Below are 26,123 nucleotides of genomic sequence, written 5' to 3'. Positions count from 1 at the left end.
CTCAGACACTCCAGGGAAAACAGCCCCAGCCTATTCAGCCTCTCCCTATAGCTCAACCCCTCCAATCATGGCAACATCCTTGTAAATCTTATCTGAACCCTTTAAGTATCACAAACGTCCAAATAACATGCCTGGCAGAGTGCTCAGAGGATGCTCTGGTGTACTGGGGATGTTCTCACTCACATTTTTAACATCTCCCTGAGTTGTGCCATAGTTCCAACATGCTTCAATGTCACTACCATCATCCCCGTGCCGAAGAAATCTTCAACGTCCTGTCTCAATGACTAACACCCTGCTGCGCTTACGCCCAGTGTAGAGTGCTTTGAGAGGCTCATGATGAGGCATATTAAGACCCTGCTGTCCTCCTCACTAGACACCTTGCACTTTGTGTATCGACCAAACCGTTCAACAGATGATACCATTTCCACCACCCTCCATCTGGCCCTCACCCACCTGGAGAAGGAGGACACCTAAATCAGACTTCAGTTCTGCGCTTAACACAATCATTCCTCAGCACCTGATTGGAAGGCAGAGCCTGCTGGGCCTAAATACCTCCCTTTGTAACTGGATCCTGGATTTCCTGACTGGGAGACATCAGTCAGCCCGGATTGGAAGCAGCATTTCCAGCATCATCACCTTGAGCGCGGGGTCATCCCAGGTCTGCGTGCTCAGTCCACTGCTGTTCACCCTGCTGACACATGACTGTGCAGTGATGCACAGGTCAAATCACTTCATCAAGTTCACTGACGATAGGACTGTAGTGGGTCTCATCAGCGCAAACGACGAGTCAGCATACAGAGAGGAGGTGCAGCAGCTAACGGACTGGTGCAGAGCCAACAACTGGTCTCTGAATATGGACAAGACGAAAGAGATGGTTGTTGACTTCAGGAGGGCACGGAGCAACCACTCTCCGCTAGACATTGACGTCTCTCCTGTAGAGATCGTGAAGAGCACCAAAGGAATCCTGATGAAGGGCTTTTACCTGAAACATCAATTTTCCTGCTCCTTGGATGCTGCCTGACCTGCTGTTCTTTTCCAGCACCACAACCTTGGCTCATATTCCCACTTTAGCCCATACCCCTTTAAAATCTTGAAATTTCTCTTTCTTGAATATATTCAGTGACTTTGCCTCCATGGGCTTTCGTGATAGAGAATTCCACGGCTTCACCATGATTGAGATAAGAAGTATTTCCGCATCGCAGCCCTAAATGGCCTAATCTGTATTCTGAGACTGGGGCCACTGGGCATAGACTTCCTAACCATGGAAAACATCCTTTCTGCACCTGGTCTGTACAGCCCGGTAAAATTTTGTTCATTTCAATCAAATCCACTTTCATCTTTCTAAATTCTAATGTATATAATTCCAGCCAAACCAAACTCTCCTTGTTTGACAGTCCCTCGGTATCGGCCAAATGAGCCTCTGCTGCACGTCTTCTATGGCAGGTCCATATCCTTTCTTAATTAGGGTAAACCAAAACTTCAAGCAAAACTTTACAGGTCTTAACAAGACAATGTATAACTGCAGTAAGACATCCCTACTTCTGAACTCACATTAAAAGTACGTCGACAAATTAAGTTTTACATACCTGCAGATATTCCTGAAACTCTTCTCGTTTAGAATTTAGGAAATCAAAGTTCTTGGATCCAATGAGTCGCTTTGAAGGAAGCTGCGCATCTGGGAAAGATCCTGAAAACACAAATCAGTCAATGAATTGCCGATAGATATGCATCCTTTTGGTTTTCTAGACACTGAACTAATCCACTACCAAAACACAAGCTCAGGTATTGTCCCCTTGTACCCCACAGACATTGATAATTCATTTTGGTGGTTTCTATTTCTGAATCAAGCTAATTAATATATAAAGACAAGAAAACAATGTTGCTGAGGTGGGAGCATCACATTGCACTGAAGAGAGGTGTCTTAGAATGGTCTTCAAATGAGGCCATCCAATCAGAGCTTAAAAATAAAAAAAGTGATTACCTTACTGTAGTTATACTAGAGGCCTCCCAACTGTAAGAGGGAGATATTGGTGCAGATACGTAGGCAAATCACAAAGCTGGCAGAAAAATATGGTTACAGTTGTAGGGGACTTCAACTTTGCTAACACAAACTGAAATTGTTTTAGTGTGAAAGGATTACATAGGGTGGAACTTATAACATGCATTCAAGAGAGCTTTTTGTGCCAATACATGGACAGTCTTGATAGACCAGTGCTAGAGCTAATACTCGGAAAAGAAGCCAGTCAAGTGGTTAAAGTTTCAGTTGACAAGAATTATGGGGATAGTGACCCCAATCGTTTCAAAGTCATTAAAGAAAGGATAAGGGCAGTACTGAAGTTAACTGTCTAGCTTGACAGAAGTCCAATTTCAATTCATTAGATAGGATCTGGAAAACAGAATGGGAGCAGCTATTTGCAGATAAGTCTATATTTGGAAAGGAGGAGTCTCTTAAAAGTAGTATGGAGGGAATTCAGAGCCACTGTGTACCTTTCAGCGTGAAGGGCAAGGGCACCATGCCAGGGAACCCAGGATATCAAGGGATATTGAGTCTGATAAAGAAAAAGAAGGAAGCATGTGTCAGGTACGGCACACTAAAAATGGAAGAGGCCATTCAAAAATAGGAAATTGCTTAAAAAGGAAGTTAGGAGGGCAAAGAGCAGTCTCAAAATATTTTTAGCAGATGGAATCAAGAGAAACCTCCAGGCTTAAGCCAGCATATTAAGGCTAAGAGGATCACCAGGGACAGAGTGGGACTTACTTGAGATCAAAGGGACAATCTGTGCAAGGAGCTAATGGATGTGAGTGACTATGTCTTTGGTACAAGTTCCACAAATAGCTTAACTAACAATGGTCAATAATGCTTCCCAGATTTGCATTTTACATCTCATCCTGAAAGATTCCTCACATCAAGATCCTCAAGTGGCTTTTTAATTGTCCTGCAAAACATGTTATAACTACTTGAGGTTGGATGGGCCGATCAAAATGATGAATTTATGAAAATGGACAATTGATGAAGCATGCTGGGAAATTGAGACTAGCCTTGACCAAAGTGACTGTTTCATAAACACGCTGCAGAATCCAGACAGGCTGTAGCTACAGACAGTGTTAACCCAGCAGCTGCAGACAATACAAAATGCACTTTGACTTGTATTGAATAGAATTAACCTGAGTGCCATCCCCAGGACAATTGGAAACCCGAGTTGTTTGCCAGACACGGGCACCTTACACCCTTATTTGGAGAGGGCTCCCTGACCTCTGTGCACCTAACACATCCAGGAATGGATGCCCAAGGACCACCCTGCCATTGGCATGACAACACATGGTTGAGTCAGATTGCACTGGATGATCAAGCCCTGATTGATCTTTGGAGGGCACTAAAGACCCTCTCAAAAGGACTGGAACAACTACTAAGTATACAAATCATTGCAACAACATCCACAGGAGCAGTAGCTTGAAATGAACCACTGTGAAGGTAAGATACCCCTGGGACCACAGGGAGATGACCACCAGATGATCACCACCACGTGGATCAAAACCAAGATCTAGTATGGTGGTATATGATCATCCAAGTTAAAGCACAAGGTAGTTCATTAGATTTATAGGGTAAATTGTTAGTTTATAGTGCATTTAATTGTTACAGTATTAATTGTGTTAAATAAATAAATATCATTTATTTTTATTAAGAGCCAACTTGCAGTTTCTTTGCTCGATATAAGAGTTAAAACTTAGTGTGGCAGATACAACAAACTGGCACCCCAGATGAGACCTTGAGAAGAAGTGACTGTCATACCGAGATCGAAGCCCATAGAACCTCATATTCCTTGAGATTTTGTCTGAGCTGGTTGTTTTGAGGACAGCTGTCCACACAAAGATCAGGAATTCAAGAAAATGAAAGGAACAGAAAGATTTAAACAGAACTGTTCTTTAAAAGAAAAAGCAAACAGGTATTTACTCCTGATCAAGCAAACAGAGTGCGTCTGCATGCGCTCAGTTGCATGTGCAATCCTCAGTGGGATAGGCAAGATAAAACATGGAAATTCGGCAGAGGCCCGGTAGGATCACGACCAGAAAATAGTGAAAGCAGTACCCTCAGTCTGATTCACATCCCATACCCCTTCGTTAATTGAGAATGGCAGAGAAAGACACTAGAGTAGAAGATTATCTCATATGGGAAAAGAAGCTAAGGCAATACATTAGTAAGAAAAGGTGGCCTATACAGGCAGAATTTTGTTGAAATGATGAAATGGGACCAGGATCCCTAGGACAAAAACACTGGAATGGCTTTAGGAAAATTCAAGGGAAGCAGGCGTCCAAGCCTGAAAAAGTCACAGCAATAAGGTGCTGTCTGTGACAATTGTTAGGTACAGAGTAGGAATTGAAAACAGTCCGTAAAGAATTAGAGGACACAAAAATGGAAATCATGGAGTTAAAACTGAAAAACTCAGCTCAGAACCAAAGAAATCAGCAAACTAACTACACATGAGGCAACTCCAAAGCTAGTGAGAGAGAGCATACCAGGATAACTAATACACTGTCAGCTAAAGCTGTTGCTGAGAATGGAGTGAAGAAATTGAGAAATAAATGCGCAGATTAACCAGCAGCAGTAAAGGTAATTCACCAGATAAATTGGGAAAAGAAACAGGCAGCTGTGCCTGCGGGAGATTGAGAAGTTAAAAGCCCAACTCTCAATCCGCAATGGAATAATGTGCACATATGGGGAAGTTAAAGCGGAAGGGGAAGGTCAGAAGATAGACCGGGATGAACTCAGGGAAGACGCACAGCATTATACCATGTGCACGGAGGACTGGGGTCTGCCCCCATCCTTCCCAAAGGAGTCAACTCCTTCAGCACCCCCGGGGACACCCAGTGTTGCAATGAACCTGATTACCACCAAAAGATGCATTGGGGCGCCAATGCCCAGCAATAACATACACTACCCCATTTTCAGTGGCACAATTAGCGGAAATTACTAAAAAATTCCAGACTTTGAGCCATCAGCTGATCCATTTACATTCTTTGAAAGGGTCAGGCAACAAAAGGTTTTACATGGGTTATATGAGAGAGAGAGAGAGAGGAAGTAAAACTCATTGTAATGTGTCTGAGCCAGTCAGTGCAGTCTGCAATCTCAGCCCCACTAAACATAGGGGATGGAATCCTCACCGCTATGAAAAACGCGATTCTAACAGCAATTAGGTACAACAAAGGAGACCCCAGAGATGGGTTAAACAAGAGTAGGCAAAAGAAAGGAGCACATCCAACAGCCTTTGACAATAGTTGATTTTTCGGGAGTCTACAAAGACATAAACAGGGGTCAATTATCCGGGCTGACTCAACTAAGTGGGCTAGGACATAAGTTTCCCATGACACCCTACAGAGCATGAAGGACTGTGTGAATTTCGATCCTACAGAGCCAAGCCACAAAGAGGCATGGTTTCTGAGAAGTATGTCTCGGGTGCGGGAGAAAAAAGCCCATAAACGAAACAAGAGCAAAAAGAGAGAAAGGAGTGAAAAATGATTCCTTTCCAAACCTCCAACCAGAGTCCGGTGTGGAGGAATGAAGGAAGTGGAACCCAAAGGAACCCAGTTCAACCTAGTGAGCCATGGGGAGAGAGAGAGGGGCACAGCAATGGAAACACTTGGCAACCAGTGCAGTGCTACCACTGTCAGCCTCAGGACAGTAAGCATGAGAACGTAGCACCCACATGTGGCCATACTCGCAGGCACAGGGACCATCGACCACAGCGGAATAAAGGAGTGATAGAGGGAGATACCAACTCCCTTTAGAAGGCCCAACTCGGCAGGCTCCGGTCCATGCTGTGGACACTAGCCAACCCAAGTACCCTCCCGAATCCAAACCTATGAGGCACCCACATGACAGTTGTCTTCTGCGTCCCCCAGTGTGGATGTGCAACATGAAGTGAGTGCGTATATAGACCACTAGTCAATGGTGAGGTAGAAGGCCACCCCGTGGAATTTCTTTGGGATAGCAGACTTTCCCACACAACTCTGAACACCTCAAGATTTAATGATCTGCCCTGGCGGACCACAGGGACTACTGATTTACTGGCCATGTTCAGGAGGGGTACATTAATGAACCGACAGAATTTAAATTAGGTGACATGACATGCCAGCATCCTGCTAACTTAGTCAACTGTCCCCCAGGTGCAGAATACATACTAGGCATCGATTACATGACTAGGTACAATCTTACTTTTGATCCAGTGAATGCCTGCATAGGGCAGATGTCTCCAGTTAGTAATGCCCCACCTATGATTTCAATAGGAAATTATGCTAATGAGATCAGCGAAATAGGGGAGTTTTGATTCAATTTCCTAACAATGACCAAGAATCTGACTCAAACAGGTGTTTGTAAAACAAAGGGCTATTTGCCCAGCATAAACATAACTGTGGGCATATCCCAGGAGAAGTGATAATTGAGGGGTCAGACCTGAAACAGCAACAACAATACAGTTTCCTCTGACAGGCAGAGGGGGAGGTAGCCAAGGTGATTGACAGTCTGTTACAGCAAGGAGTGCTGCAACCTGTAGCCTCCATTAATAATGCTCCAGTTTGGCCAGTCAAGAAGCAGATGGTTCATGGCATTTAACCACCAATTATCAGAAGCTTAATAAAGTCACCCCCCTCATTGCACCAACAGTAGCCAGCAGCCCTGCCACAATAATGAAGCAAGCCCCGCAAGTAAAGTACTTCACAGTACTTGATATCAGGAATGGTTTCTGGTCCATTCCCTTGTCATATCCTGTCAGTACAAATTCGCATTTACCTTCCAGGACCAGCATTATACCTGGACCTGTCTACCCCAAGGATTCCATAACTCACCCTTGATTTTTTTCATGGACAATCAGCCAAGGGACTAGAAAGGTTTCCCCGGTCTGACTGCCTAATCCAATATGTAGACGATCTACTCCTACAAATCGAAACAAAGGAGCACATCCAACTCCTAGACAAATTACTCGACCTTTTACACGTACTCAGGTGTAAAATAAATCCAAAGGCGGCGCAAATTCTACAGCCTACAGTTACATACTTGGGAACGATAGTCACCCATGGGAAAAGAGAGATAGACCAAAAGTGAATAGATTCCAAAGCAAGATTCCAACTCCTCCAAGATGTTTGTGCCCTCAAATCTTTCCTAGGTCAGTGGGATACTGCAGGAACCACATCGATGAGTTCGCTACCAAGGAAGCCCCACTCTCAGAGATGCTGAAAAATACCACTACATGGAATTGGACATCCCAACATACAAAGGCAGTAACTGATTTAAAACACACTCTCGCAACAATACCTGCCTTATTAGTTCACAACCCTGACTTACACCTTAGAAGTTGCAGTCACAGACCAGATATCTGCTGTTCTACTGCAAAAGCAGCAGGGTAGGCCAGGCATAGTGGCGTATGTCCCAGGGTCCTACAGCCCAATGGAGCAAGGGTATCCATGGGCGAATGACAACATCTCGCAGTCTTTAGGGCAGTTCAGTATTTCAACTACATCATTGGTTTAGATCGTGCAGCCTAATCCAGCTCCTGCTGAATGGCTGAATCAAAGATGGCTCACTGAGCCAGTTCAAGCTACCACTTCAAGGTCAGGACATCAGTCAGATGGACCAAGGTGCCCAGCTACTGAGCTAATAACCTAAATTACGGGGAAGATCTGCATGACTGCCAAATCATAGCCACTAAACACCCCACTGGTACTTTTATACCAAAACAGTTTGAGAAATTATTAGGAATGAGACAAAGTGATAGGCAGGCAGTCTCTGCAATCAAAATCTATATAGATGATCCACCATCGAGGATGGCAGTCGGATCACTAGTTGTGGGATACACATGATTGACATTCAAGGACAGCCATTGGTTGAACCAGCTTTAAAATTACCCAGCCATTTAAGTGCACAAGCTGCAGAATTAACAGCTGTGGCCTATGCAGTCAGCTACCCGATCTGTTCCCTTCACCTCCATATATGTACACTGATAGCACATCTGTGTGCAACAGCTTCACTGAATTTTTACCATCTGTGTAGTGGTATCTGATCATCCAGAGTTAAGTTAAAGCACAAGATAGCTGATTAGATTTATAGTGTAAATTGTTAGTTTCTATGTATTTTATGGTTATAGCATTAATTGTGTTAAATAAATAGGATTGCTTATTATTAAGAGTCGACTCGCAGTTTCTTTGCTAGATGTAAGAGTTAAAACACTGTGGGGCAGTACTCGACTGTAAATTCAAGACGAGATGAATCCTGCATACATTTAACAAAATACATATCTCACCATCTCAAAAAAAGGAAGTAAACGTGAAACTAGTTTCACAGTCACAAATTGGCCTGTACTTAAAAGTAAATACTCTTGTTTTAAATTCATGACGTAAACTGATTCACTGGACATAGTATATTTTGTTCACCACTTTACCATGAAACTCGGTAAGCTTCGATTCAAGGACGTAAAATTCAAAATATCTCCGGTAAACAAAGCAGTTTTCATTTTCACGTCCTTCTGAAAAGCAGAGCAGAATCAATTGGAAAAGACTGTAGAAACATTAAAGAAAATCAGTTACATCTAAAGTAATAACTAAAATAATTATTGTTGCTATGATTAAACACACTATGAGGAATTGCTACAGTTGTACAGTTAAAATGTTGAAGACCAAGAAAAAATTAGGACAGTACAAAAAGTATTCATGACGTAACTCACTAAATGATGAAAACAAAGGAAAGTCTGTCCAGATTCAACTCAACTAGATGGCAGGGTGTTTACAGTTTTTAGCAACTATCATGTCAGCTTAATGAAATGTTGAAGATATGATAGCAAAAATGAAAGCTCAGATGTCAGCATCCCATACATTTTCAAAGTAGTACATTATGCTTTGACGGTGTTTAAACATGTTAGTAACAAAATCCAAATTTTAACAAAATACTAATTTTTATAATGGGACCAAAAAAGAAAAACAGTTAACATTTCAGTCCAAGGTTAACTGAACTAAGGAATTTGGTAGCAATGTCGGGGTGGGGAAGGGGAAGGAGAAGGAGACAGAGGAGACAATTTTAAGATTATACTCCCTTGTTCTGACATTCCCAGCAGTGGGAATCAATTATCAGTACTGGGTGAAGGAGGGTCGGTATGCATCATCACCACCAGGAAAAAACAGGTGATCAAAGATGATAAATATTGTATTGATTTTTCCCGCACTTATATTTTATGGTTGTGTATGGTATTGCAAAAGGTGGTTGAAATAGAACCCTAAACAAAGTAACTTTCGACAATATCTTTCGCCAGTATTCACACTGGAAAAATACAATGCTATAGAGGAGAATACTAAGATTCAAGCTATTGGACTAGATGGGATTGAGGTTTACAGGGAGGTGTTAGCAATTCTGAGAAGTGTGAAAATAGATAGGTTCCCTGGACCAAATGGAATTTATCCTTGGATTCTCTGGGAAGCTAGGGGAGATTGCAGAGCCTTTGACTTTGATCTTTATGTCGTCATTGTCTACAGGAATAGTGCCAGAAGACTGGAGGACAGCAAAAGTTGTCCCCTTGTTCAAGGAGAGTGAAGACAACCCTGGTAATTATAGACCAGTGAGCCTTACTTTGGTTGTAAAGTGTTGGAAAGGGATAAAAGAGATACGATTTATAATCATCGAGAAAGGAAGAATTTGATTTGGGATTGATACAGTTTTGTAAAGGGTAGATTATGCCTTACAAACCTTAGTGAGTTCTTTGAGAAGGTAACCAACAGCTGGATGAGGGTAATGCAGTTGATGTGGTGTACATGGATTTCAGTTTCCCAAGGTAGGCTATTGCAGAAAATACTGAGGCATGGGATTGAGGGTGATTTTGCAGTTTGGATCAGAAATTGGCTAGCTGTAAGACGACAGAGGGTGGTGGTTGTTGGGAAATGTTCATTCTGGAATTCAGTTGCTAGTGATGTACTGCAAGGATCTGTTTTGGGGCCACGGCTGTTTTCATTTTTATAAATGACCTGGATGAGGGCATACAAGGTAGAGTTGGTAAATTTTCAGATGACAGCCAGGTCGGTGGAGTTGTGGATAGTGCCAAAGGAATGTTGCAGGTTACAGAGGGACATAGATAAGCTGCAGAGCTGGGCTGGGAGGTGGCAAGTGGAGTTTAATGTGGAAAAGCGTGAGGTGATTTGCTTTAGGAATAGAGGAATACAAATTACTTGGCTAATGGTAAGATTCTTGGTACTATAGATGAGCTGAGTGTTCATAGATCTCTGAAAGTTGCCACCCAAGTTGATAGGGTTGTTAAGAAGGCGCACAGTGTGTTAGCTTTTATTGGTAAAGGGATTGAGTTTCCGAGCCATGAGGCCATGTTGCAGCTGTATAAAACTCTGGTGCAGCCACACTTGGAGTATTGTGTAGTTCTGGTCACCGCATTATAGGAAGAACGTGGAAGCTTTGGAAAGGGTGCAGAGGAGATTTACTAAGAAATTGCCTGGTGTGGAGGGAAGGTCTTATGGAGGAAAGGCTGAGGGACTTGATGCTGTTTTTGTTAGAGAGATGGTTAAGAGGTGACTTTATTGAGACATGTAAGATGATCAGAGGATTAGATACGGTGGATAATGAGAGCCTTTTTCCTCAGATGGTGGTGGCTAGCACGAGGGGACATAGCTTTAAACTGAGGAGTGATAGATATAGGACAGATGTCAGAGGTAGTCTCTTTACTCAGAGTAGTAGGGACATGGAACTGCCTGCCTGCCTGCAATACTAGTAGACGTGCCAACTTCAAAAGCATTTAAATGGTCATTGAATAAACATGTGGACGAAAATGGAATAGTGTAAGTTAGATGGGCTTGAGACTGGTTCCACAGGTTGGCACAACATTGAGGGATGAAGGACCCGCACTGCATTGTAATGTTGTGTTCTACAAGTTGGAAATCTGTCGCAACTCTGTTTTAATCCTGTTTCTGTACTATTTTTTTAAAGGTGTCATTATTAAATGCTATTTTTCTCCTTGCCATAAACACAATATTTATGCTGGTTTCAAATGTTTTCTCAATTTGAGATTACACCTCATAGTGAATAATAATATGGAACAACTACTTTAATTGGATGGAGGTCCAACTAACAAAAAATTAAACTGTGTTAAGACAAACCATCTTAAATAATACACAACAGGGAAGTGTACCCTAACTGCTTAGAATTAAGAATGTATAATTTAAAATTAGTTTTAACATAGTATATTTCAAATATTTCACTGTTGAATTAGACACAGAGGTCAGATTAGAGAATTATCCCAGGTAATCATAGCCTCTTCAGTAAGACAAGTGACCAGAATCTTGGCAGCATTCCCATGTTTTGACTCAGCAAACATACAAAACATTTGTAAATGGCAGTAGCTTCAAGTCCATGTTTTCTGATACTTCTGATACTTTAATGTCTACTTTGTCTCTTGTGACCATTTTATTCTCCCAGACCTAGTCCAAAAATATTCTTTGCTGCCAATAGCCAGTTTCCTTTCCCAGTCTGGATAGTTTCTAATCCAGGAGCAATTTTCATTGTGAAGACTACCCTGTACATTCTTCCCTCAGGATAAAGTCTAGCAAGGCTTACAGCTTTGTTCAGATTCTCATTAATTTTAGGATCTCCAATCTAAGCATGAACTTCCACCCACATTCTGCATGAACAATACAGTCAGCATTTTTTCTGCTTCTCTGCTCTCTCTCATCCATACAGGTTGGCTTCAGAGAATTGTTACTATGCAAGAGATGACCATTTGGTGCATATGTCTGTACCAGCTCTAAGCACTGTGACTTGATGGCAGTCTCCTGCTTTTTCCCCTAACCTTGTACAACATGATCGTTTCTATTTAAAAGTCTAAACCCTTCCTGAATGTCTAATTGAACCTGCCTCCACCACACTTCCAGGAAATGCATTCTGGACAATTCGCTGCATAAAAAGATTTTCTCACTTCACATTTGCTTTGTTGGCTAAACACTAAATCTTTGCCCTCTGGTTCTCTAGCCTTTTAGGAGCAGGAACAGCTTCTGTCCACCTATTACTCTATCCAGACCTCTCATGATTTTGGAAAACTTCAGTCAGATCTTGTCATAACCTCCTCCCCTTCAAGGAAAATAGTCCTAACTTCTCCAATCTATCCTCAACTAAAGTTTCTCATTCTTGGAATCATTCTTATAAACCTTTACTGAATTCTCTCCAATGCATTTGCCTCTTTTCTAAAGTAAGAGACCTAGATCTGTACACAATATACCAGATACAGTATAACCTGTGTTCTACACAAGCTCAGCATGAGCTTCCCTGCTCTTAGATTCTATGCCCCAGCCAATGAAGCCTAGAATATTGTATGCTTTATTAGCACCTCTTGCTACCTATCCTGCCACCTTTAATACCATGTACATACACACACAAGCTGCTCTGGTCCTGCACACTGGATAATACATTTTATTATCTCTGCCATGATGATATATTTTGGTACAAATAACATTGAATCTAAATCACATGGACCTTGCATCCACATAGAAATGCCACTTAGCTACCCTTTCGACCTCCAACTCCATTCTACCTTGGAATTAAATAGTTATACATTAAACTGTTTATTTGTAAAACCTGAATTTATAATACCTCCATGAGAGACTTGGTAACTGAGTCAATTCAGAGTCAGTATCGATACTGTTGCCATTGTTGGTGAAAGTGAATAGCTTGAACCTTCTTAGCAAGTCTCTTGGCTTGGCTTTCTTTGTCACCATAGCAATGAAGCTTATCAACTTTGTCATCAGGCAAAATTCAGAGCAGGTCACCTGACTCCATGCGTTTTTCCATTTTACTGAAGTACAAAACCTTATAAACTTAGTTTTTGAAACATGCTAAACAAAACAATCTATTAGGCTTGGATTAGTTCAGCTTCCTGCACAATGAATAGCTTTGTTTGCAGACTAATGATGCAATTAAGAATAAGTTCCACTCATAAGGACTTGACTAATATTCAATTTTGATGCAAGCAATTTGAAAAGAAATGGAACTTCATAAATAAAAATGGTTTTGCAATTAACATCACATATGGGTTATTCTATATAGAATTACATTCTTTAAGAAATATGGTGATCTCCTTGAAATTAAGAGCAGAATATGATATGCCTCATTCTTCACAAGATCTGTGTGCAACTCAAAACATGAAATACAGGTTTCCCCAATAACCCAGCAATCAATATGAACCAGATAGGTGAGAAATGGAAAGTTATTCGATGGGTTACCAACTTAAACCTCAGTAAAGCACACTGAAATGGTCTGTCCCAATGCATCCTACAGTGGTAACAGCATTCATATCTCATGCGTACCCTCTATCCAAGCTTTGAGATTCTCTCACATGCCAAGAACAAATAAAATCCCATCAGAAGTAACAGCCATCATTCCAATACAGCGATTCAATAGCACCGAGCCAACAACGGCTTAAGAACACAATTTCAAAACATTTCAATAGGACATGACAGGAAGCCAAGATCCATCAACTCTATTTGTCAAACAATGATTCACTTCTTTCTCCCATTGCTATGCATCTAGTCTACAGAATTCATTCTCCAAATGTTTTCATAATTTACCTCCTGGCCTAACTTTCCCCGTGCTATCCTAAATAAGAATGCATGCCAATCTCCCTCTCTCAATACAGAGATTCACATAGCATTAAAAGCTATTTATATTTAATATCTTATTCCAACTAGGGTTAAGTAATGCAGCCCTTTTTTCTTAGTTTTAATAACAAATTTTCTTTAATTAACCACAGCCAGAAAAGGCAAGAACTTCCATTTTTGGAATGAGTTACCTTGACTTGTGGCAACAAGGTTTCAATTTGTCCATATAGATCACAGACATTGGTTAATCATGCATGGTTGGATCTTTAACTAAGCCAGGATTTGATTCCCATCATGTTGCCTCACATCTGCTAAGGAATGGCATACTTAGTTGTACTGAAATCCCCAGAACTCCAGTTTGCTGAAGACATATTGGGTCTTTTCATTCTGTGGAAAGCCATGTGTTGCTTTCAATAACATCAGCAGCATGAACAATGCATACAAACTCCTAGGCATATCAAAGCTGCCTTTGGTTAAATGAAGAAAGTGCACACTTTCCCTATTCATCAAATTTGTTGCACCTCCTGCATATTGAACAGTTTTTACCTCTCATTACCGAAGTAGAAACATGGCAGTCTTTACTTCCCTAACTCACTGCAGCTCCTTCACACCACCTCAGGAGAGGTCAGCAGTGCAGATTGGGAATCAAATGAGAGATGTGGCAGGACAGCAAGAGAGAAATGATCCAAACTTCGTGCACCTTGTTAATAAGAATGTAACAAAACGTTTGGATCAAATGTACTGATTTTACATCAAGTATAAAACTCATTACGTGGGTGATCAGAAAGAATAGGTGGGGTATACATGGGCTCTGGAACCAATACAATTACATCACAGAAATACTTAGAAAGGGGATGGGGCAAGGATGAGGAAATTAAATACACAAAGCTTACCTGACCCTTCTTCATTTCGAATTACTTCAATACAGAAGACTGGGACTTTCTCCTTTTTACTGTCAAAGTAGAAGTCCAGATATGGAATGCTTATTTTCCAAGCAGAAAGGTTACGATGAGCATTGGGAGTGATTGCCAATTCTTCAATTAAATCATCCTCAGACACAACTGTTGCTTCTTCAACCTGTAATAAGTGTTAACATAAAATGCCATTTTTCACAAAAATGAGAGTTAAACGCTAGGATGACCAGCCATTACTGAACAGCAGATTCCACCTTGTGTGCGCAACATTTTGGAAAACTAAACTGCAAAGTACAGGGAAAAAAGGAAAATAGATAGATAGGCAAATAAAATTCTCTTTTGGAACATATAAGTGCTGCCCCACCAATCAAATAGCTAAAAACTGCACGTTGTCTAATTGTATTTTCTAGACAAGAAGTGACCTATATCCTAGACTGAAAGCTGGGAGAGGAAAGAGGAAACAGTTATATCCATTGCTACGCTAGATACTTTTGCTGGAAATGTTCAATAACATAATGGTCATGTTCTAAGCGTGAAGCCTTCCACTGCTGAATTTCAAGTCAAATACATTTGCATGGGTGCATCAAAGCAAAGTGGCAAATGAGGGAAAGTGGCTGGTGGTTCCGTTGGAATCATACTCTTACAGGGTCAACATCTTTAGGAAACAAAAATCGCAAAAGAAAATAAAGTACAAAGACATGAACTGATTACAGATCCCAACGGCACAATTAGATTACTTGCTTAACCATAAACAGCAAGTTTTGACAAAACTGTAACTATCACAAGCTAAACTGTACAGAATCCTACGCAAACAATGCCAAACTGGAATGAGCATTACGTAGTCTGCCAAAGTTGACTGTTGATGATTTGCTGAAATATACAAGGATCACCAAACTTAGCAGCTTTATACCATTTGAAAATACTAAAAAATTAAGAATGAATGGAAAGCTTTTAACCTGTGTCAAAATCATGGAATGATGCAGCACGATGTTATTTGGGTGATTATGCACATGCCTGTTGTTTGATGGAACTATATAATTAATTCATCCTCCTTATCTTTCCCTAGTGCCCACATTTAGTCATACAATCCTACAGCATAAAAACAGGCACTTTGGCCCAAACTGGCACATGCCGATCAAAATGACCATCAATGCTAACCCCATTTCCTTGCACTTGGCCCACATCCTTCTAATCCTTTCCTACCCATGTCTTTGCCCAAATTTCTCTTAAATGCTATTGATGTACCCACCTCAAACACTTCCGTTGGCAGCTCATTCCAAATGCATACCACCCTCTGTGTAAAAAAGTTGCCCCTCAAGTTCCCTTTTATTCTTTCCTTCCTAACCTTAAACTATTCTAGGAAAAAGACTGAGTGCATTCACCCTACCCATACCTCTCATGATCTTATACACTTCTATAAGATCCCCCTCAGGTTCCTATGGTCGAAAGAAATAAGTCCTAGATTGTCCAACCTCTCCCTATAACTCAGACCCTTGAGTCCTGGGCAACATCCTTTTAAATTTCTTCAGCATTTTTTTTAAAGAGTTCAATAACATCCTTCCTATAGCAAGGTGACCAAAACTGAACACAATTCACCAAGTGCAGCCTCACCAGCGTCTCACAAACCAGCAACATAACTTCCAAACTTCTATGCTCAATGCCCTGACTGATGAGGGACAGTGTGCCAAAAGCCTTCTTCACTGCCCTGTCCACCTGTGATTCCACTTTCAGAGAACTGTGCACCTGAACTCCAAAGTCCCTCTGATCCACTACACTCCTTCACCATGAAACTCCTACCTTGACTTGACTTTCCAAAATGCAAGACCTCACACTTATCTGTATTAAACTCCATTTGCCATTTCTTGGCTCACTTCCCCAGCTGATCAAGGTCCTGGTGCAATTTCTGATAACCTTCCTCACTGTCCATGATACTGCCTATTTTAGTATCATCATCTACAAACTTTCTAATAATATCTTGTACATTTTTATCCAAATCATTGATATAGATAACAAACAGTAATAGGTCCAGCACTGATCCGAGGCAGTCCACTATTCATAGGCCTCCAGTCCGACAAGCATCCATGCACTATTACCCTCTGCTTCCTACCATCAAGTTAATTGTGTATCCAATTTGCTAGCTACCCCTAGATTTTTATGCAATCTAACCTTCAAGAGTAGTCTAGCCTATCAAAGGCCTTACTGAAATCCATATCAATTACATCTACTGCCCTACACTCAGGCAACCTTCTTAAGCACTTCATCAAAGAACACAAACAAATTTGACAGGCATGGTCCCTCATGCACAAAGCCACGCTGACTACATCTTATCAAACCCTGTCATTCCAAATGCACGTATATCTTATCTCTCAGAATCTTCTCAACTAACCTACCTACCACAACTGTAGGCTTACTGGTCTATTGTTCTCAGGATTTTTTTTGCAGCCCTTCTTGAACAAGGGCACAACATTCACTACCCTTCAGTCTTCCAGGACCTCACGCATGGCAAACGATGATGCAAATTTATCAGCCCGGGCCCCTGCAATTTCTTCTCTAACCTCTTGCGGTGTTCTTGGATATATCTGGTCAGGACCAAGAGATTTATCCACCTTTATATATTCTAATACATCCTACACTTCCTTCACTGTGATATGAACTGTCCCCAAGATATGACCACTCACTTCCCCAAGTCTTTCCTTCCAATATTGAAGCTATTTATTTTTGAAAGTTAATTAATCTATTGCTAACTCCATTTCAAGTACTGCATTCAAGACTACAACCTGATGCACAAAAAAAGTATTTCATGTCTCCTCTTGTTCTTTTCCCTTTATCACTGAATGTGTCCCCGCTAGTCGTTGGCTCTGCTGCCACTGAAAATTGTATTTTATTTTAACTGTATATAAATCATTCATAACTGCAAACACCTCCAAATTTCCTCTTTGCATTCTTTGATTTAACAAGAACAACCCCAAATCATCTTGAGCATCTCTTCTACATTGTCACAAAGGCTGCAATCTTGACATCTACCAAGGATGGTGGACAAATTAGTAAGGAAAAATTAGAGAATAGATTAGATTCCCTACAGTATGGAAACAGGCCCTTCAGATCAACAAGTCCACACCAACCCTCTGAAGAATAACCCACTCAGACCCATTCCCCTATCTTATATTTACCCCTGACTAATGCACCTAACACTATGGGCAATTTAGCACGGCCAATTCACCTGACCTGCACATCTTTGGACTGTGGGAGGAAACTGGAGCACCTGGAGGAAACCCACGCAGACACTGGGAAAATGTGCAAACTCCACAGAGTCGCCCAAGGTGGGAATCGAACCTGGGTCCCTGGCACTGTGAGGCAGCAGTGCTAACCACTGAGCGACCGTGCCACCCTTAACAACCCGAACAGAAAAAGTGATCACTCCCTGAACCACAGAATAATCTTGAAGACTCAGATGTTTCAGGATAAAACATTTGACTAGGCAAAACAGCAGCTAATTTAATAGGGAACCTAAAGGTCTTTAGTAAACAAATCTCCATCTGCGTTGTTTCCCAATTCAAGGATGATGTCTGCAGGAGTCTTCATGTGACTAAACAGATCAAGAAAATTCTCTTTTGAACGCTGTGATGCTGGATAAATATTTTGCAAAGCTCACTGAGGAAGATACTGCCAAAGTAGAAATTGCAAGTGGCAATGCTCCATAGGATCAAAACAAATAAAAAGGTCATGCAGTACTTAAGGTAGAAGTCACAGTGCAGAATCAATACATCAAAAAGTTGGTGAGGGATGCATAGGTGATAATTGCAGAGGCTTTGGCTAATATCTTCCAATCTTCCTTAAATATGGGGCATTGCTAAAGCATTGGAAGGAACACCCTGTTCAAAAAAAGAACATAATCCCAATAATTGCAGGCCAGTGTGCCTCATGTTGAGGACCTTTAAAAACAGAATTAATTGGCACTTAGAAAATGCTGTTTACTAAAGAATGCTGTTACAATTTCAAAATTCCATGGTAAACTGGGGTACAATACTAACCATGAAAATGGTGCAATTAATCTACTTTAAACAATAGTGAAAAGAAAATCAACACAGATTTGAGGATGACAAACAGATTTCTGATTAAGAAGGGTGGTTTGCTGAGATTATCTTTGATGTCGTGTACCTTGACTTTCAAGAAGCATCTATAAGTGCCACATAATAAACTTATTAGCAAACATAAAGTGCCATCTGCTCAAAGGGAAAGTGGGAGCACAAACAAAATTGGCCAGAAGTCAGAAAACAAATGGCAATGCTTAATGTTTTTCAGGCTACAGACAGTACAAAAATGTGGTCATCAGGGGTGGATGCGCAGATTACCTCGCTCCTTAACATGTATTGAGGACATGGATTTGTTTGCAGGTGATGAAACTTAGAGAAGTGGAGAATAATACGTTTTCAAGAAGATGAAAGAAAAATACTGATGCTAGAAACTTGAAATAAAACCAGAAACTACTAGAAACACTCAACAGATAGGCAACAACCGAGGAGAAAATGATAACTTCTCAATTTGATGACCTTTCTCAGTTCAGACTTTTAGACAAAATGCAAAAACTAGTCAAATAGACATACACCACATGTTTGAAATTTAACAGGGAGTTATGAATTGATATATATAATCTTTCAAGGTGGGGTGGAAGCAAATTCACAGAAGAAACTTGACATGGTATGAAATACAGCAGCCAATGTGTACTCAACTAACTCTTACAATCAGCAATATAAAAACAATCAGGGAAGTGTTTTATGAGATGTTGATGAAGAGAAAAATATTAATTAAAAAGATGAAAGGAATTTTTCACATTGACCCAGTAGCTTATTGGTCTTTGATTAAAAGTCTCAGGCAATAATACAGCATCCCTCAGTACTCACTGGAGTATCTATCTTAATTTGTGTCCCAGTACTGGAGTGGGACATCAGTCCTTGGACTCAAACACAGTTGATACTGAGTCCCATCTGACAGAAGGTGTGGAGGGTGTCAAACAGAGCCAGGTGAGATGAGGGCAAAATTTAAGGTAGCGTTGAGATCAGATGAAGGTTGCAACAACATGGGATCTGAGACAGGACCAGCTAACAGCCCATGTTACAGAAGTTGAAGTAGAGCCTTGGTGATGGCAAGGACACTGGTTTGGCAACAGCTCAGGGTTAAACAGGACTTCAAGGCTGCAAATAATTGAGTTCAACCATTGTCAGGGAATGGGATGGACTCAGTGGCTTCTGATGGAGGCATACAACAATGACTTTGATTTTCCGAATATTTAGTTAGTGTAAGGTACCTGAGCTTGCAGTGCTACTGGAATAAGGGAAGGGAATAGGTAGCAAGGTCAAAGATTGTTTTAAAACAAAGTACAATGAAGGGAAGGAATTGGGGTTGACTGAATTATTCTATAAAACTTACATGGGCTAGATATATTGAATGGTCACCCAACGTGCTGGTGATTCTGACACAAGAATGGGACTAGGCAAGGAAGGGCCCACATCGCTGGGAAACACAGATGTGGTACAAATGAGATGGATATGGTCATGTGCATTAAAAAATGTGCAAAAAGATAGAAGAATGAGGTGAGATAATTAAGAACATAACAGCAACTTTGAGATGGATTTTGTCATTTAACTGTCTGTCTGTGTGGAGTTTGCAATTCTTCCCATGTCTACATAGGTTTCCTCCGGGTGCTCCAGTTTCCTCCCACAGTCCAAAGATGTGCAGGTTGGGTGAATTGGCCAGGCTAAATTGCAGACGGTGTTCAGGGATGTGTTGGTTAGGTGCATTAGTCATAGGAAATGAAGAGTAATAGAGTAAGAAAATGGGTTTGGGTGGGATACTCTGTGTAGGGTCAGTGTGGACTAGTTGGACCAAATGGTCTGTTTCCACACAGTAGGAATCCTATGATAATATCCTGGATACCCATTCCAGGTTACCACCTAACTCTAACTGTCAGCCAAGAATATAAGACCTTAAAATATTACTACATATTTGTCCTGGACTACACCTCTAACTTAAAATCTGATATGAAAACAATACTATTCCTGTATGACATCAAGTCGCATTTGTAACAATGCCAACATGTGCTTAATCCAAATGAATAGATTGACAGTTTAAAAGCTACCAGCTTTCTATGTAGACCATGCTTAACCAACATAGTTACCAACATAACAGCTCAATTTCACTCACAAGATCATCATCTGCTGCTGGCAATCCATAGTTAGGCAACATAGCTCCTTCCATTGTTGTGCTTTTAAAGACTCCTTTGAGCTTGCTGCCTATTCGACTTATTCCAAAAGATTCTCCACGTTTATTGGAGCCCCTGAATGACAGCAGACAATGGGTCAGTAAATCCTTTACATGTTAAACAATGATTGAGTAAATGTGGAACATGCAGTGTAAAGATCAGCTCATGCAATGGCCAGATACAAAGAGCAGCTCTGATTTGTTGATGGCAATTGCAACGAGAGTGTCTTTTGAAGGCTACAATTTACCAGCTCAGTGAATTTGGATATACTTTTTCTTCTGCATTTTATTACAGATCTAATGGCATAATATAGTAAAATCAAACAGTGAAGAGAGAAAATAAGGCATATCAATTCAACCACCTTCAAACATAAAATTAATGAGAAGATATTGAGCACTTTTGAAAGTGAATGTAGAGTTTGGAATTTGAGAGTATTCACAAACAATTCAACAGTGCCAATACAACTCTGATGCTCATATTAGAATTAGAGGGGGGAATTCAGAACAGAAATGCGGAGACATTTCTTCAGCCAGAGAGTAGTGGGCCTGTGGAATTCATTGCCGCAGAGTGCAGTGTAGGCTGGGACGCTAAATGTCTTCAAGGCAGAGATTGATAAATTCTTGATGCTACAAGGAATTAAGGGCTACGGGGAGAATGTGGGTAAGTGGAGTTGAAATGCCCATCAGCCATGATTGAACGGCGGAGTGGACTCGATGGGCCGAATGGCCTTAGTTCCACTCCTGTGTCTTATGGTCTTATATCCCACATTAACATCAGAGCTAGGTGGGATGTACTTACCTTTATAAATGGCTACTACTCTAATGCTGAAAAGCAACTCTTTTAGCCATTTTTTAAAGTACAACTGCATCCATAATCCACATACCCCAAGACCTGTGGTATTACAGCTTCTTTCCCACAAATTGGTACATATCTGGACTATATGTGGTTGGCAGATTTTATACTCAACACAACGAGCAAAACAACTCAATCAATTCATCAACTACCAAATTGATTAATGGTTGCTATTTTTATTTGAAAGGAATAGGCAAAGGTGAAGTGTAAATGATGCAACGTATTCCCTCTTAATTAGTTTAAGCCAGTTCTCAGCTAGAGAGGACACATTATCCTAAATTATTTCAATATTACTTGGCAAGCTCAAGAATACATATCTTTTGATTATTTTCTAAAGATGAATGTTTGAAAGGTCTGTGCAATAATTAGAATACCACCAACAAATTTGAAAATTACAAAATGCACCTCACAGCACCAGGGACCCGGTATCGATTCCAGCCTTGGGTGACGTTCTGTGTAGAGTTTGCACGTTCTCCCCACGTCTGCACGGGTTCCCTCCCACAGTCCAAAGATGTGCATATTAGGTGATTGGCCATGTTAAATTGGCCCATAATATCCAGGCAAGTGTAGGCTATGTGGATTACCCATGGGCAAATGTGGGGTCATGGAGAGAAGGTGGAGTGGGAATCTGGTGGGATGCTGTTTGGAGGGTTTGTTCAGACTCAATAGGCCAAATGGTTTCTATCTACACTGTAGCGATTCTATAGTGTAATAGGATGAAGTCAAGGTGCACTTTGGTCAGAAGTCATACAACATCAGCTTATTGTCCAACAGCTTTACTTGAAACTGCAAGCTTTCAGAATGCTGCTTCTTTGTCCTCCTTCTGATTATAACCTGGTGTTGTGTGACTTCTGACCTTGTCCACCTCAATCCAACACCAGCGCCTCCACATCATTCCAATTTATACTCCAGACATTTCTTAGATTTACAAGCATTCAATGACTTCTGTTGGAGACAATATTCAGGTACATAATATTTGTAATTACATATTATCAAAAGTAGTAGCTAAAAGTACCAAATCTGCAATTTACTATTCGTTTAATGCACTTTCAGATCTTATGTGTGCAACATATCATGCATCAAGTTACACATCACAAAACAGAACCAATACAACAAACTGTTTTAATCAGCACCTTATGAACCAGCACTCTCAATAAACTAGCAAAAGTTATATCCCTGCAATGCAGCATGCTTACCCTACTATAGCAATGTCTGAGCAGGCAGGTGAGGATACAAATAAGAACAATCTCTGCAGGTAAGTTTTATTTAAGGAAAGCTGCATCATTATTTAAATGATTTATACTGCAAGCTTAAAAGTGATAAAACCTTGCATTGCACTTCTATTATTTAGTGTGTTTTTACACTGATTATGTAATCAACCAGCACACACCTTTTCCCATAGATGCCGTTTAAAAAAAAGTTTGCTGTGGTCAAAACTAAATTCCAAGCGAACTACAACTCATCCACTGCATATAGTATCCAGAATTTCATCTGCATTTAAATTACCAGTGACTGTTCAGATTATTTAATCAAAACGCACACTGCACTCAAGTAAAAATAGATTGACATCTTGCAATTTTTTTCTCACCAACTCTTTAACATCACTTATTTGAACTTATTTGAACATTTCTAGGAAACATTCTTCTGGATTTTCCTGGTATTTGTTCTCAGGACTAAGTACACTACTTCCTTTCTAAATCAACAAATTGCAATCAGGAATTGCAGTCTCCTATTTAAGAACTAAGCACGATATACAGTCAGTTCTGCTATAATGCTTATTTCTTCAAGGCAATTGAAGAATTTAGCCCGTTATTTATAGAATGTAAACTTTCCTTATCTGTATTGGCTATAAAGCGATTCCTGCTCCATTAGTTTAAATGGCTCAGCTATTGCGTGATTATTTTATAACGCGAGATTGCACGTGAACGGAACTCTCGCATTATAGCAGAACCAACTTTAACGTAGGCAGAGGGAAACCATTTCAACTCATAGAGGAACCTAGGGATTGGGGTCATTGATCTGGTTCTAATTTTCAGAGCATCAGGAACAAAATTAAGAAACACTTATAAACACAAAGGACAGGAAGTCCTATGGAACTTTTATCAATTATTGATGTTAAACCTCTGATCGATTGTTGGGTGATCCAAAAGTATCAAGGGACTTTGGGGAAAGGAGGGGCAAAAGACCATAGAGTATAATTTTAGAGTCACTGGTTTGCCCATTTAAGTCAACAATGAGGAGGAACATTGTTTCTCAGAAGGCAGTGAATCTGTAGAATTGTTTACCACAGAGTGCTATCAAGGCTGGGTTGTTAAGTTTTTTCAAGATTGAGATAGATAGATGCTTCATCAGTAAGGGAATCATGGTTAGATTAGATTAGATTACATTACATTACAGTGTGGAAACAGGCCCTTCGGCCCAACAAGTCCACACTGACCCACCGAAGCGCAACCCACCCATACCCCTACATTTACCCCTTACCTAACACTACAGGCAATTTAGCATGGCCAATTCACCTGACCTGCACATCTTTGGACTGTGGGAGGAATCCGGAGCACCCAGAGAAAACCCACGCAGACACGGGGAGAACGTGCAAACTCCACACAGTCAGTCGCCTGAGGCGGGAATTGAACCCGGGTCTAAGGCGCTGCGAGGCAGTAGTGCTAACCACTGTGCCACCCAAGGGTTGTGAGAGAAAGCAGGAGAGAGGATTTCAGGATTATCAAATCATTCATAATCTCATTCAATGGCACAGTAGGTGTGATGAGCCAAACGGCCTCTTTCTGCTCTGTGTCTTGTGGTCTTCTTGGGGATCAGATATGACCTCAATGAAAGGCACAGCAGGTTCAAGGGGTTGCTCTAGTTCTAGCCTTTGTTGGGTTTCTGAAGCTGTCACTCTTAATACAGGGAGACAACCCTTTATCCGAAATCCAAAAAGCTCCAAAATCTGAAGGTCTTTTCATGAAGTTTTTATCTCATTAACAAGGTTGCTTGACTTGCAAACAGTTAACCCACTCGAAGTGTGTCACTCAGATGTGATGTCGGGGGCATAGCCTAGCACTGGCAGACCTCAATTACTCACACTAAGTTTGCTGTTAAGTAATTGTTTTTTAAATTAAAATTCGAAAAATTCCAAATTTCAAAAACCAGCTGGTCTCGAGCATTTCAGATAAAGGATTGTGTTCCTGTACTGTATGTTATAACTTCTCTGATGTAACTCACAAATTTCCAGAGTATTTTCTAACCAATGCACAGCAAGTCCAAACGAACATACAATAATGTGGAAAGGGCAAGTACAATCAATGAAGAGATATCCGCAAGCAATCTTTGAAGACAGGGAGAGAAGACAGAGTTGTTGAAGAATGGGGTTGCATAAGGAAGCTGGAAAAGTAGACATTGATAATGAATCACCGAAAGCAAAGTGGAGCAAAATCAGTGGGTTGTTGGACAATTACTGAAGGTTCACAAAAACACAGGATTACAGGAAATCTTGGGAGATGGAAGACAAGAGTGGAAATAGATTTTGAGAATGACGAGAATTTCATGTTGATACAAAGGAAAGGAGTTGAGAGAAAATGAGCAGCAAGAAAGTGGGCGGCACAGTGGCACAGTGGCTGGCACTGCTGCCTCACAGCACCAGAGACCCGGGTTCAATTCCCGAGACCCAGGTTCAATTCCCGCCTCAAGCGACTGACTTGTGTGGAGTTTGCACGTTCTCCCCGTGTCTGCGTGGGTTTCCTCCGGGTGCTCCGGTTTCCTCCCACAGTCCAAAAATGAGCAGGTTAGGTGAATTGGCCATGCTAAATTGCTACGGGCTAAATTGCCCGTAGTGTTAGGGGCAGGAGTCGTAGTGTTAGGGGCAGGAGTAAATGGGTCTGGGTGGGTTGCGCTTCAGCGGGTCGGTGTGGACTTGTTGGGCCAAAGGGCCTGTTTCCACACTGTAAGCAAACTAATCTAATCTAAACAGTTCAGAAATGTGTGCCAGGAGTGTGAAGCAGTCAGCATCACTGAAGTAGACTGAGAAGAGTGTGCAGCAAGTCAGAACTGCTGTGTTCTGGGAGGAACTTTAGTATAAAGCAGCTCCTGAGGAGAACGGTGAACTTACTTTGAAGAAACGGAAATGGAGAGCAATAAACTTTGTGAGACAGCATCGATAGCATTGGTGAGTTAATACTGGTAGAGTGCATACTTAAATAGCTCTAAATTAGGAAGCATCTGGAGTATGGTCAGAAGAATTACTTTTACTTTTTTCGAGCAATTAAGTTGCAGTGCATTAAAATAAATAAGGTTAAGACTATGGACTATAGCGGGAGTGTGTAGAATAGAAAAAGGGCCTGCTTTGGAGACTGTTGGGGCTTCTCAGGGAATATCAATGGAAGCTAGTGTGGTTCAGTGACATAAGAACAGGAGGAAGAGGAGTGGCAGGGCGATAAGGAAAGGGGATACGTTAGTGAGGGGAACAGATAGACATT

General features: G+C 41.0%; 1 protein-coding gene across 5 annotated transcripts in view; it reads right to left on the bottom strand.

Moving 5' to 3' along the window:
- The window catches only part of snx14 (sorting nexin 14), a 209,391-nt gene that overhangs the window by 70,455 nt on the left and 112,813 nt on the right, over positions 1 to 26,123 (bottom strand). For 4 of the 5 annotated variants that reach the window (XM_072581136.1, XM_072581138.1, XM_072581139.1 and 1 more), the window contains 4 exons: positions 20,742 to 20,874; positions 14,520 to 14,703; positions 8,430 to 8,513; positions 1,587 to 1,687 (listed from right to left, as the gene is read on the bottom strand). In XM_072581136.1, the coding sequence (XP_072437237.1) occupies positions 1,587 to 1,687; positions 8,430 to 8,513; positions 14,520 to 14,703; positions 20,742 to 20,874 (502 nt within the window). The remainder of the gene's footprint in view (positions 1 to 1,586; positions 1,688 to 8,429; positions 8,514 to 14,519; positions 14,704 to 20,741; positions 20,875 to 26,123) is intronic. The other variant, XM_072581137.1, reaches the window with a different exon arrangement.

This window comes from Chiloscyllium punctatum, chromosome 11 (assembly GCF_047496795.1).
Source record: "Chiloscyllium punctatum isolate Juve2018m chromosome 11, sChiPun1.3, whole genome shotgun sequence".
NCBI classification, from domain to species: domain Eukaryota; kingdom Metazoa; phylum Chordata; class Chondrichthyes; order Orectolobiformes; family Hemiscylliidae; genus Chiloscyllium; species Chiloscyllium punctatum.
The sequence above is the reverse complement of the archived record's forward strand: the minus strand, read 5'-3'. Positions and strand labels throughout refer to the sequence as shown.